At 44.7% G+C, this 13,750-nt stretch overlaps 2 protein-coding genes across 4 annotated transcripts in view; one reads left to right on the top strand and one right to left on the bottom strand.

Annotated features, from left to right (window-relative positions):
* The window catches only part of ZMAT3 (zinc finger matrin-type 3), a 327,537-nt gene that overhangs the window by 24,250 nt on the left and 289,537 nt on the right, over nucleotides 1-13,750 (bottom strand). The window lies entirely within an intron of this gene.
* The window catches only part of KCNMB2 (potassium calcium-activated channel subfamily M regulatory beta subunit 2), a 329,491-nt gene that overhangs the window by 125,108 nt on the left and 190,633 nt on the right, over nucleotides 1-13,750 (top strand). Inside the window, exon 2 of one of the 3 annotated variants that reach the window (XM_081190648.1) lies at nucleotides 3,762-3,806. The exons of the other annotated variants lie outside the window; for them this stretch is intronic. Within the exon in view, the coding sequence (XP_081046774.1) occupies nucleotides 3,762-3,806 (45 nt within the window). The remainder of the gene's footprint in view (nucleotides 1-3,761; nucleotides 3,807-13,750) is intronic. 3 annotated transcript variants of the gene reach the window in all.

The following is a 13,750-nucleotide window of genomic DNA, read 5'->3' as shown; positions in this document are numbered from 1 at the left end:
GTTTTATTTCAAGTATCTATGAATTGCTTGCTTGTTTATTTATTTTTAAACATTTTCATCTTGCTCTTCGGCACTTCCCCGCACACCCAGAAAGCAGTCAGAAAAACTTACAAATGTTACTCCTAAAACAGGCCCTGCCTTCGTATTTACATTCTAAAAGAAATGACACAAAAGGAAAAGGAATTGGGAGGGAGAAGGAAAAAAGAAATGTCAGACAGTCAAAGGAACAGGAGTGGAGATGGGACAGGCTGTTTAATGGACCATTGATAAGGCCATGCTTACGTCAGTGTATCATCCTACATCCCTGTACAGTGGTACCTCAGGTTACATATGCTTCAGGTTAGAGACTCCACTAACCCAGAAATATTACCTCAGGTTAAGAACTTTGCTTCAGGATGAGAACAGAAATCGGGCTCCGGCGGCACGGCAGCAGCGGGAGGCCCCATTAGCTAAAGTGGTGCTTCAGGTTAAGAACAGTTTCAGGTTAAGAACGGACCTCCAGAATGAATTAAGTACTTAACCTGAGGTATCTCTGCATGTGGCAACTATTGATGGGGCAGAAATTCAGGGCCGTTCACCTTTTAATAGAACCCTCCTTAATTACCCATTTCTGAAACAACTTGCAAAGGAAACACATTCATCCTTCACAATTCACACACCTCCAAATTTTGCGATGCACTTTGGCAACAAAAAAGATTCGTACAAAAACACACGTTAAGAGAAAATGTACATATCAATGAATAGGTCAGTAAAAACAACATAGAAAAATGCATGCAAAAATGTGTACGTTGGCCAGAATACACACTAAAATAGTAACAAATTTTGTGAGGACTTTTTTAAAAAAATTACAAACTGATGTAGAATGTGGTGAGGTGAAAAAATGGGGAAAGGAGGAACCGGACTGGACAGACTTATCCATCCTTGGTGACAAGAAACTTTTACAAGAGATTTAAACTGGTACGAAACAAAGCAAGACAGTTTTACCTTCGTCCTAGGCCCCTTTTTAAGATGAGATGCCTGGGGCGGAATGTTCAATTGAAGCTTTTCCCCTTCTTAGTCACTCTTCTGTGTCAATGTCATATATATTTTTCAGCTGCAGGGGGAGGGGGACTAGATATGAGTACAACCTCTTCATAAACCATCTATAAGTGACATCAGGATTTAATACAGCGTTCTGTTAAAATTTTTATGCCTCAAAATTTGAAAGACCAAAGGATAAAACCCTTTAGTGTTGACTTTGTAATGTTCTGTGTTCTCTCTTTCTCTCTCTCTCCAGTAAGGCTGGGAAGAGTGCTCTCTAGAGCAGGCATAGGCAAACTTAGCCCTCCAGATGCGTTGAGACTACAGTTCCCATCATCCCTGACCACTGGTCCTGTTAGCTAGGGTTGATGGGAGTTGTAGTCCCAAAACATCTGGAGGGCCGAGTTTGCCTATGCCTGCTCTAGACCTATCTGTGTGGGCTCCTGGGGGCCTTCCCAGGCCACAGCCCACCCTAGCCCTGCTGCCCACCCTGGAGCACTCCCAGAATGCAAACCTGATGTACAGACCCACCCCAAGCAGGCTGTGTTTGACACCCGTGAATGGTTAACCCAAGTTACAATGTACCTCAGGGTATTCTATTTGGTCTCTTCAGATGTTCTGGACTTCAGCTCCCATGAGCCTCAGCTAGCATGGCCAGCGGTGAGGGATGATGGGAGCTGTAGTCCAGCAACATCTGGAAGGAACGCCTGTTGTACACGATTTGGTTTTTTTGCCTTTCCTGTAAGGTAATATATGTTGTGGGGATTGTTTCTATAATGCTTTAGTCATCAAAAATGGCTGCCATCCCTACAGAGTCTCAATCTGTACCTGTCTGAACTTTTTATAATAATTTATTTTTGTCAGCTAATCCATTTTAAAAAAAAACAAGACCGATAACTGACAGCTACATCTGTGGTCACTCAGCTGTATTTATAATGTATTCTTTAAAAGGGTAAGAAGAGTTTCCAACCTATTATGTATGCTTCTAAGGCCCTGCCCATCAAAACCACATGTCTTTAGGGGAGCTTTGCTGGAGTTAATTGCATATAAATTGAAGCTGAAAATTACTTTCTTAAAGGTAAATCTGCACAGCCAGCATCAATATTTACATATCAAACACCCTCCTTTTGCTAAATTCTCCATAGAGTAATTTTGTCTGGAGGACCTTGTTCAGCCAAAATGTAACTTGCAGGAAGAAGACTCTGTCACTCTGAGCTACTTTCAGATGACAAATCCTGCCTGGTAAATTATAAAATAAGCAGATCTCACACTTTTTAATTTTTGCATGTAGCCTGGTGAGATGGCTATCGCAGGTGACAACTGATGGAAGGGCAGCCTGATGGAATCAAATCCTTCTCCAACTTTCTTATAATTAATTTCATGTGACTTGAAAGTGCAGTAAGATATATGGGAACTCAGTTAATTAACAGATAGGGAATATATTTTTCCTCTACCATTATTTTTATGGGACAATGTCTGCTGTAGCTCAGTGGTAAAACATCTGCTATACATGCAGGACGTCTCAAGGTCAATCCCAGGTGTCTCCAGGTGGGAGGGCGAGACTCCCTGAAATCCTGGAAAGCCATTGCCAGTCACTGTAGACCAGCGTTTCCCCAAACTTGGGTCTCCAGCTGTTTTTGGACTACAACTCCCATCATTCCAAGCTAGCAGGACCAGTGGTCAGGGATGATGGGATTGTAGTCCAGAAAGAGCTGTATCTAAGTTTGGGAACCCCTGCTGTAGACAATGCTGGATCAAGGTTCTGAAGCATCTTCCTGTGTTCCTATGACCACCTGATATATCTTTGATTTACACTATGAAGGGAAAGGACTGTGGCTCAGTGGAAGAACATGTGATATACATTAAAAAGGTCCCAATTTCAAGACTTTGCATCTCTAGGCACAGCTAGGAAAGACCACCTAGAGGCCCAAAGTACTGCAAAGCAGCTGCCAAGCATTATGTAATTTGAAAAAAATACTGAAATAGAGGACCAAGGGATGTGATGCGCTATTGGGCAGGTAAACCACAGGTGATATAGGAAGCTACATCATACCAATGCAGATCATTGGTCTATCTTTCTTAGAATTGTTAGAGAAGCATGAATGAATTTCACAAAGGTAGGTTGGGTGGTCAAAGGACCATGGCTCCTTGAAAATCTGCTTATCATTTCCCCAGGATTTCAAACACATCTCTATTTCTAAAGCAAACTGATACACTTTATTTTGCCCATCCTCGTAGCATGGCTTAACTGGGATCTAAAACCCAGGTCTTGTTAGTTTCTGTTTGCCACTGAGCAGCTGCTTAGAGTCACAAGGCTCTGTTTACATTCCAGAGACATTCCAGGCTATTGGAAGTCTCACGGGAGAGGAGACGGATGTGACATTACTGGTTTCCTGTTCCTTTGTTGTTCAGTTGCTCTCTGCTTTCATAGAGAGATGATGTTTTTTGTCTGCCTAGTTAAGAAATAAAACTCTTTACAACGTAGCCCAAACCTCTCGTCTCTTTCCTGTGCTGGATTCTCTGCTGAATGGGGGAACGTGCCTTTGAGCCTTATCAAAGGCTCAGGTCGTTAATTATACGTCGGGAGGGCGATTCCGAAGGCTCGGCCGGAGGAAGATGAGCTTTATCAGCTTGGCCGAGCAAAGATCCTGACAGGTCTCCCAGGTCCAGATCCTCTGGACTCCATCACGGACATCATTATAAGGACTAGTAACTTACAATTTCTTGTTTTCTCTCTGCAGACTCATCGAAGACAATGAGCCTTGCCAAACCCTGAGTAGTAAACTGTAAGTGTGATTAAGCACATAGTCAAGGGATGAAAGAAATATTTTTATTTCATCCAACTGTTAAAACGTAACAAAAACCCTTTCTTGACACAGATTCTCTTTCCCTTGGTTTCTAGAGCTGGAGCAGCTTGTGGTTGCAGGGCAAGGACATTTCTGTTTTTCTCAAGGAGAAAAAGAACTTCCTGGGTACATATCCTACTGTACTGTCCTGAGTTTTACCTACCATGACCCCCCAGCCACCCCTAAGAATCCTGAGAATTGTAGTTTGTTGAGGGTACTAAAAATTCTTTGCAGCTTTCGCTCCCCTTCACAGAATCATAGTCACCGGGTTGCGTCAACACTCAACAAGTTTGTGGGATGATGCAAAAGCCCTTCTGTCAAATCCTCTGGATACAGACTGCCCACAGCTGTGTCCTGAAATGGGAGCCAAAATTGTGCCTGCTGATGCGTTTTTAAGGTGCCACCCTCCCTAGGCTATATCAGTCCAGAAGGACAGGCACACCCACTGTACTTAGTTCCTGCACCTCTTCATAAATTATGCACAATAATTCACTCAGCAAAATTATTAGTCTGGAACAGACATTGCTTTGAAGGCCATCTGTAGGGCCAGCTGCTGGGAAGGGACAAGTGTTCAAAGCAGGTTGACGTTCTATTGCTCTTGTGGATGAAAGAGATGGTTACTACCATCCTGGCTGGTGCCCACTGGGATAAGAATAGTGGAAAGTGGGAAACCAACAGTAGGTGGAGCCAGAGCCAGTAAGAGGTAAAGGGAAAGGGAAAGGGACCCCTGTCCGTTAGGTCCAGTCGCGGATGACTCTGGGGTTGTGGCACTCATCTTGCTTTATTGGCCAAGGGAGCCGGCGTACAGCTTCCGGATCATGTAGCCAGCATGACTAAGCCGCTTCTGGTGAACCAGAGCAGCGCACCTATTTATCTACTTGCACTTTGACGTGCTTTCGAACTGCTAGGTTGGCAGGAGCAGGGACCGAGCAACGGGACCTCATCCCGTTGCGGGGATTTGAACCACCAACCTTCTGATCGGCAAGTCCTAGGCTCTGTGGTTTAACCCACAGCGCCACCCACCAGTAAGAGGTAGAGCCAACTAATTCTGCACCCTCCTCCCTGCTGAGTTCTACAGGGGCAGGAATGAGACCAAGGCCTCATTCTCACAGCAGTTCATTCCATTTTCTTGATGTTTCCTTCACTGTTAATCTCCACCTTATACAGTGGTACCTCGGTTTTCTAAAGTAATCCGTTGAGGAAGACTGTTCGAGTTCTGAAACGTTCAAAAACCAAAAACTTGACAGCCGACAGCTTAGACCTCAGGAACTTGCATTCAATGGAAGCTGTGGCATGTTCGACTTCCAAGGCTTGTTCGAAAACCAAAGCATCTACTTCCGGGTTTACGGTGTTCGTAAACCAAAATGTTAGTCAACGGAGACATTCGAAAAACCGAGGTACCACTGTATTTGACTTTTCACATGATATAAAACCCACTTCCAGAAAACTAACAGAATACAGTGCATGCTTAGCACTCACTTCTGTGTTATTTGATTGGGGGGGGGGATGTCTAATAATAGCTTAATCCAGAAAATCATGGGAGTAAAATGACAAAATTGGGGGCGGTAAAGCAGCGTATAGTTACTTATTTTTGGTTTTTATGGAAGCCGCCCAGAGTGGCTGGGGAGGCCCAGCCAGATGGGCGGGGTATAAATAATAAATTATTATTATTATTATTATTATTATTATTATTATTATTATTATTATTTGCTGCCATTTTCATGGGGAAACAGAAGCACACATGTGCGGAAAGGGTAGGAGAGCAGCAACTTTGTCCAGTGAACTTGGTTGTTGGTGTGAATGAAATGCAGTACAGCTTGCCAGTATATTGGTCATACAGTTCTACATCAAGACTGAAAGGAACATTAGAGAACAGGTCATATGCATTGTTGTCGTTGGCATCTTTCTGTCTCAACAAACAATGGAGGAGAGCACATTTGGGGGTGAGGTCAAACTGTTGGAGAGCTACAGTACCTGTTGTGGCCATGTTGACCAATATGGGAGAGATATGTTTTGTTGCAGCTGGGGCAGATGACGGCGTCCGGTTGTGCTGCTGCAGATGCAGCATGGTGCTTCTTCTCTCTGCACTCCTCCCAGCTTCATCCTCTGGTCACTGCTACAAATGTACAACCTGTCTCTCTCTAGGCACTGTGGTCATCTGCATGGGATTCCCACACAGTGGGGTTGGTGTTGCCAGCCTTCATGCCTCATTTAGAGACCTCTTTGTAATGCAGAGTTGGTCTGCCAATGGGTCTGGTGCCTGAAGCCAGTTCCCCCTAGAGCATGTCCTTGGGGATCCTGCCACCTTCAATTCTGTGGACATGACCAAGCCAGCGCAGACGTCACTGAGATAGCAGTGCAAATGTAAACTAATATTCCCCGTGTCTGGGTGCGCTTTAAAGGAGGACTGGTTGCAATTAAGAAGGGAGGCAGGTGGGGCTGGCTGATTGCAGACTCAGATTGGTGGGGTGCCATTCGCCCTAGTAGAGCATCTTCCACTGGTTACTACAAGGCCATTGTTTAGAATGAGCTTAGCTGCTAAGTGATGTCCAGGGTCTGTTCCCTCTTGGAAGTAGTTAGTTTTGCACATGACGGTGTGCAAGAAGGAGCAGAAAAGAGAAACAGATTGAGCACAAGTGACTGACTCCATCTTAACTTGCTTTTTTCTGCAATTGCTCTTTTGGGGTGTTACAAAACATTTAACACTGTGCTGCTCGACCAAAACATAGCTTTTAGCAAAAGACTTGCCTGTACAGCGAGCAGGCTACTCAGCTTAATTAGCACATTTGGTTAATTAGCAAAGGGAGGGCAGACGAAAACTTGCAAACAGCCAAACAAACAGAGAGAGAGAGAGGGAGAGAGGAAGAAATGAACTGCTTTTTACTCTAGTAGTGTGGAGCATCCTTCTACTTTTGAAGGAATCCAAATATGAGAACGGCTGGTCAGAGTTTTCTGGTGCAATGAGTTCCACGTACCTGGGGAAGTTTGACTTATGTTTCCTTAAGAGTATCCCCTTCCCTTCCCATGCTGCCTGGGGAACCACTTTTGAAACTGAGTGAAATTTCAAAGGTAGCCTGTGATGATGGCATAAAGGCAGAGCTTGCTACTCATAGCAGGAGAGGGACTGTGGCTCAGCAGAAGAGCACTACAGGAAGGGTCATAGCTCAGTGGTACAGTGTCTGTTTTGCATGAGAAAGGTCCCAGGTTCAATCCCATCATCTCTAGGTAGGGCTGAGAACATCCCCTGCCTGAAAACCCAGACAGCCCCTGCCAGTCAATATGGACAATGCTGAGCTATGTGGATTGATGGTCCAAGTCAGTATAAGGCAGCTTCCTGGACCACAGGAAAGTCCTAGTTTTAATCTCTGGCATCTCCAGCTAAAGCAGTCCTGGGCCAAATATCACACACACACACACACACACACACACACACACACACACACACACACGTTTTCATGGAACCATTTGTCCCTCACGAAAGAAGGATTTCTAGCAACTTAGTTGTGTGTATGGGGAGACAAATTCTAATAATTTTGAGGAGACCCATCATTGTTTATGGACAGGAAGAGGGTTTGTTCTTCTTTTCCTGCAAAGAAGTGTTCTTTCTCAATTTTGAACAATGCAGCCTCCTTTTTAAGGGTGTTTCTTGGTCAACTGCAATGGCTACTCCATTGGCCAAAACCAATAAAGAACCCCCTCTGCTCTCCCACCAACAACGGTCACTTTCCCTCCCCTAGAAATTATTCAACATCATTGGGCCCTCCAAAGTTGTTCCCATTTCTCGAGGCTGTTTTTGTACAGCTCCCAAACTCCCCAAACTGATGAAATCTGGGCTGAATACTTTGGGCCCAGTGTAAAGGACCAGGTAAAGTAAGGGACATGAAAGACCACCTGAGACCCTGAAAGTTGCTAACAGTCAAAGTAAACAACCATGAGCTAAGATGGACAGAATAGTCAGCCTATTATAAAGCTGCTTCCTGATGTTCCACCGGGTTGGGAGTCAAACATTTCACTGGGCATACATACATTTAGCCCGTGCCTAAAACAGTTATTTGGACACCAGCCATTGTTTCAACTTTCAATATTGGTTGCTAAATTTATATTCTGCTTACTTGCCAAAATGGCACCTAAGCAGTTGACACGTATAAAACTGATTATAAATGACATGCTTGCTAGTTTTCCAGCAAGTGCCAAATGAAAGGCAGAAACATCATTACTTTGCAGTGATTGTCCGTGTCCCTGATAACCATCCATCACTACCTAATAAAGCTTTTTTGCAAACAGGCAGGAGTATCAATGGTTTCTCGGTCCAGGTTAAAGGTTTATCTAAAGTAAGGGCAGCCAATGTATATGCAGGACTGGAGATTATATTTGCCAGTGACCGTTCTGGATTCTCTCTCAAAGCAATATACCCTTTTTGTGATGAGGATAGTCAACATGGTGTGATGTAACCTGAGGTATTGCGAAAGTTCATAACAATCCTTCAGCATGCCCGATGGGTAAGGATGGTGGGAGATGAAGTCCAACAACTTCTGGAGAGTATCACATTGCATTACTCCTGGACTATAGTAATCAACACTGTTAGGCCAAGAAATTGCCCAAACAGCCACCCAGTTTGGATGTTCAAAGACTCACAAAAAAGGTAAAAGGAAAGGACCTCTGACAGTTAAGTCCCGTCACAGACAACTCTGGGGTTTCGGCACTCATCTCGCTTTACAGGCCGAGGGAGCCGGCATTTGTCCGCAGACAGTTTTTCCAGGTCATGTGGCCAGCATGACTAAGCTGCTTCTGGTGCAATGGAACACCGAAACCAGAGCAGCACACGGAAATGCCGTTTACCTTTCCGCCGGAGCAGTACCTACTTATCTACTTACACTTTTTGGTGTGCTTTCAAACTTCTAGGTTGGCAGGAGCTGGGACAGAGCAACGAGAGCTCACCCCGTCGCAGTGATTCAAACTGCCGACTTTCTGATCGGCAAGCCCAAGAGGCTCAGTGGTTTAGACCACAGTGCCACCCGCGTCCCTCTCAAAGACCCACAACACTCCTGAAATCTCTGAACGATGAAAGTGCAGGAGAATGAAGTCTGAGTCATGGTGTGCCTTTCACAGGGAGTCAATTTTAGCTGCAGCTATAAGTTTCCAAAGGGAGCCAAGATGGCATAGCCTATTATATCCCAAACTTACTCATCCATGGGCTGATGGTTCCAGCTTTCATTTCACAGTGCCCAATGTCCAGGTAGCAGATGTCTCTTCCCAGTGAAGCCTAACTGAAATTTCCACCCACAGCTGAGTTAGTCAGCACAGCTGCCAACGCTTTTGTATTCCTTTCCTGCTTGGGTTTGTGGGTTGTTGTTTTTCAAGCCCAGGTGTGGAATGAACCATGACATATTTGAGGATGTTGCATCAGAAAGTTTCAGCCAGGCATCTCTCGGGAGGTCCAATCAGTTGCCCTTTCAGGTGACAGATTCTCTCCTACCTAGTTTCTTTGCATGGTCTTTTTTTATTATTGGATGGGGCAGGGTACATCCTGTGAAAGTTTCTTCTTCCTCCTTTTGCAGTGTTAATTGGCTGGCACTGCTATGGATCCAGGGATATGAACAAACGTGTCAGTGAGGCTCTAGAGATGGAACACATCTTTTATATACAGAAGGTCCGAGATTCAAATCCTGGAATCTCCAGTAGGCATGGAAATATTTGTCAATTTCCATTCCATTTATTTCTAATCTTAAATTCGGTTCGCCACATTTTTTCCAGGACTTGAGTTCTTGTGTCTTTTTTAAAACATCACAATTTTAGCAGTTTAGTGCAAATTTCTCCTAATAAACACATGCTTCTGTGTGGTTTTGACTAATATGAACATTTTTTGCAAGCAATTTCCCCATACATAATGCATGTTTGCGTATTATTTTCATTAATATCTTTATGCACACTTTCCCCTAAAATATGCATGCTTTGAAACATTGTTTGGTTGGATAACTACACTGCAAAATTGTTTTGGTTCTCCCATTGTTTTGGACAGTGTTTGCTGCATATAACTGCCTTGAATACAAAGTGATCCAATTTCCCTCCACATCCCTAAGCTTCATTTAAAAAAAGATTAGGTAGCAAGTGATGTGGTGGTTGGAGGGGAACGATCCTGCCTGAGACCTTGGAGAGCCACACCCATTTAGAGTAAGCAAAACTTCCTATATCTAAAGAAGGAGGAGGTGTATTCCTCCTCCTTCCCAATCTCTTTGAGCAGTCTCAGGAAATTTCTAAGTTTCCCCATGCAATTTCCCACCTACTGGGATGCAATTACCACAATTCACTAACAAATTCTGTACTTAATTGCAAAACTGAGCCATGCCCAACATTCTCGAAATAGCCATTGATTTTATCTTCCCCATATGACCCAGAGATACTGCGACAAAAGCAGCTTGTCTGAACATTGTCAACGAAATTTTCATTTCCAATTGGCTCTTCCTTAATAAGCTTGCTATATGAGGGATAAACAGGCTGTTAGCTCCTTCCTTTTAGCAATCATTTCCCCAAGAAAGTTTTTCACTTGGCTTAGCCTTTGGCTTGGGTGTGATTTAGAAACATCATCTCAGCAACTTTATTATCTCCTGCCCAATATTTCACCGCTCTTGCCCTCCCAACCGAGCCTTGGGTGTATTGATATTTTAACAAGGCTTTGGTTGGCAGGACAGTGCCTTTAAATTATTGCAGGGAGATTAGACAGTTCCTAAAGTAACAACTAAAATAATGTTCTGCGGTGCTTGTGAGTGTTTGCTATGGGGCACCAGGATCTCTGTGGTATGATGACACCAAACTCAGCAGCATTGTCAGAAAGTCAACTAAATCTTAATTCCTGGTATGATGATGGACCCTGTGAGATGGCAGGCAGCTGGACTTGGGTAAATCATCCCAAAAGATATGACCAGATGAAGGCATTTGATTGGGGAAGGGGAAACACATTTACATTTCTGTCTCTGACCAGCTTCAGGCAGCTTGGGACCAGGATACCTGAAAGGTCACTTGCTCTCCTATGTACCTCCTCTGCATGTAACCCAAATTAGAAGCCAAACAGGGGTGATTCAGGTGAGGTGTTCACATCCCTAAGTCAGATGGTATTATAAGCAAGGCATCACAAAGGCAGGCTGAGTCATTCTGGAGATTTAAAGGTAAAGGGACCCCTGACCGTTAGGTCCAGTCATGGACAACTCTGGGGTTGCGCACTCATCTTGCTCTATAGGCCAAGGGAGCCGGCGTTTGTCCGCAGACAGCTTCTGGGTCATGTAGCCAGCATGACTAAGCCGCTTCTGGTGAACCAGAGCAGCGCACGGAAACGCCATTACCTTCCCGCCAGAGTGGTACCTATTTATCTATTTGCACTTTGACGTGCCAACTGCTAGGTTGGCGAGATCTGGGACCAGGCAACAGGAGCTCACCCCATTGTGGGGATTCGAGCTGCTGACCTTCCGATCAGCAAGCCCTAGGCTCAGTGGTTTAGACCACAGCACCACCCACGTCCCCGGTAGATTTAAGCGCCCCTAAATTGCTTTGTTTTCCCATAAGAAATAAAGGGATAGATGAATTTTAAAAAGTGAAACCAAGCTAATGGCAAGGAAAGAGCGTGCATCTGAGTGAGGAGAGAAGAGGACATGGAAGAGTGGGCTATTTCATATTGATAGACAAGTCTAGGTTCTAATCAAAGTGACTTACTTTTTCTCAGAGCATTCCAATCACCGTGATTTGGGGGAGGGATGATGAAGTAAATAAAAGCATTTAGCTCAGTTGGTTAGAGGTAGAGGGGAAAGACAAGGGAATGGACTCCTGGACAGTTAAGTCCAGTCGAATTTGACTATGGGGTGTGGTGCTCATCTCTGCTTTCAGGCCGAGGGAGCCAGTGTTTGTCCACAGACAGCTTTTCCAGGTCATGTGCCTACATGACTAAACCGCTTCTGGCACACAGCACACTGTGACGAGTACCAGAGCACATAGAAACACTGTTGGTTGGAACAGGTTGCAGGTTCAATTCCCATATGGGACAGCCGCATATTCCTGCATTGCAGGGGGTTGGACTAGAGGTCCCTCAGGGTCCCTTCCAACTCTACCATTCTATGATTCTATAATTTGTTTTTCACATGGTGGTTGTTCTGCAATTTCTGTCCGGGAAAGCAGGACATTCAGAAAAGAGGTGGGCTGTTGGCACCCTTCCCAATCACTTCCAGTTCCCTAACCAACAATTTTGAAAACCAACACTTCATTCAATTAGTGTTCATTCTGCTTTTTTGCGATAGTTTGGTTGTTGCTTTGCAGACGTCTAGGAGAGCTCAGTATGGGGTCATTCCACTTCTCTAGTCCTAAGTTCAAAGGTATGGGTTGTTTCCAATGTTCCAATGAGAAGATAGTTATATCAGCACCAGAATTTCTCCTTGCAGAATGGAATCATCTCCCCCCAAATGCTCCCTATATCTGTATTGGGGGTTCCCTCAACCCCCCCCCCGACCACATTTGAGGGTGGTGGAGGGTGTGGTGAATGAGGAATTCCCTTGTGCTAGTGCTAATCTTTGCACTAGCACAAAAATGTCATTGAATGCAAGACTGGCTTTTCCTATTATATACTTGCTCCTTTTTTATTGCAATCCACATCTGCTTTCAACAAACAACACCGACTGTAATTAAGAACATAATAAGAGCCTGCTAATGGCCCATTTAGACCAGCTTCCTGTTCTCACAGTGGCCAACAAGACGCCTGTGGGAAACCAGCAAGCAGGATTCAGGCCCAAGAAGACCCTCCCCTCCTCTGGCTTCCAGCAACTGGTATTCAAAAGCATTACTGCCTCTGACTGTGAAGGCAGGGCATAGTCATCATGGCTAGTAGCCGTTGATAGGCTTTGTTGTTGTTGTTGTTTAGTCGTTTAGTCGTGTCCGCCTCTTCGTGACCCCAAGGACCAGACCACGCCAGGCACTCCTGTCTTCCACTGCCTCCCCCAGTTTGGTCAAACTCATGCTGGTAGCTTCGAGAACACTGTCCCATCATCTTGTCCTCTGTCGTCCCCTTCTCCTTGTGCCCTCCATCTTTCCCAACATCAGGGTCTTTTCCAGGGAGTCTTCTCTTCTCATGAGGTGGCCAAAGTATTGGAGCCTCAGCTTCAGGATCTGTCCTTCCAGTGAACACTCAGGGCTGATTTCCTTCAGAATGGATAGGTTTGATCTTCTTGCAGTCCATGGGACTCTCAAGAGTCTCCTCAAGCACCATAATTCAAAAGCATTTATTCTTTGGTGATCAGCCTTCTTTATGGTCCAGCTCTCACTTCCATACATCACTACTGGGAAAACCATGGCTTTAACTATACGGACCTTTGTTGGCAAGGTGATGTCTCTGCTTTTTAAGATGCTGTCTAGGTTTGTCATTGCTTTTCTCCCAAGAAGCAGGCGTCCTTTAATTTTGTGACTGCTGTAACCATCCGCAGTGATCATGGAGCCCAAGAAGGCTTGGGCCAGTGTGGTGTAGTGGTTAAGAGCGGTAGTCTCATAATCTGGTGAACTGGGTTTGCGTCTCCGCTCCTCCACATGCAGCTGCTGGGTGACCTTGGGCTAGTGACACTTCTCTGAAGTATCTCAGCCCCACTCACCTCACAGAGTGTTTGTTGTGGGGGAGGAAGGGAAAGGAGAATGTTAGCCGCTTTGAGACTCCTTAGGGTAGTGATAAAGCGGGATATCAAATCCAAACTCTTCTTCTTATCCTCCATTATTTGTTTTTCATTCCTTTTCTATCTTAATTTTTCTTTAGGTTTGTGCAAACTTCTCAGAGAGTTTCTCCATCCCTTGCTGCTGCATGGGCACATTTCTTTCTTGCTTTTATTAGTTTATAATTGCTCTTTTTTATCTCCAGGTTT

The sequence above is a fragment of the Podarcis bocagei genome (assembly GCF_964188305.1).
Source record: "Podarcis bocagei genome assembly, chromosome: 4".
In the NCBI taxonomy this organism is placed as follows: domain Eukaryota; kingdom Metazoa; phylum Chordata; class Lepidosauria; order Squamata; family Lacertidae; genus Podarcis; species Podarcis bocagei.
This window is presented reverse-complemented; position numbering and strand designations above follow the sequence as displayed.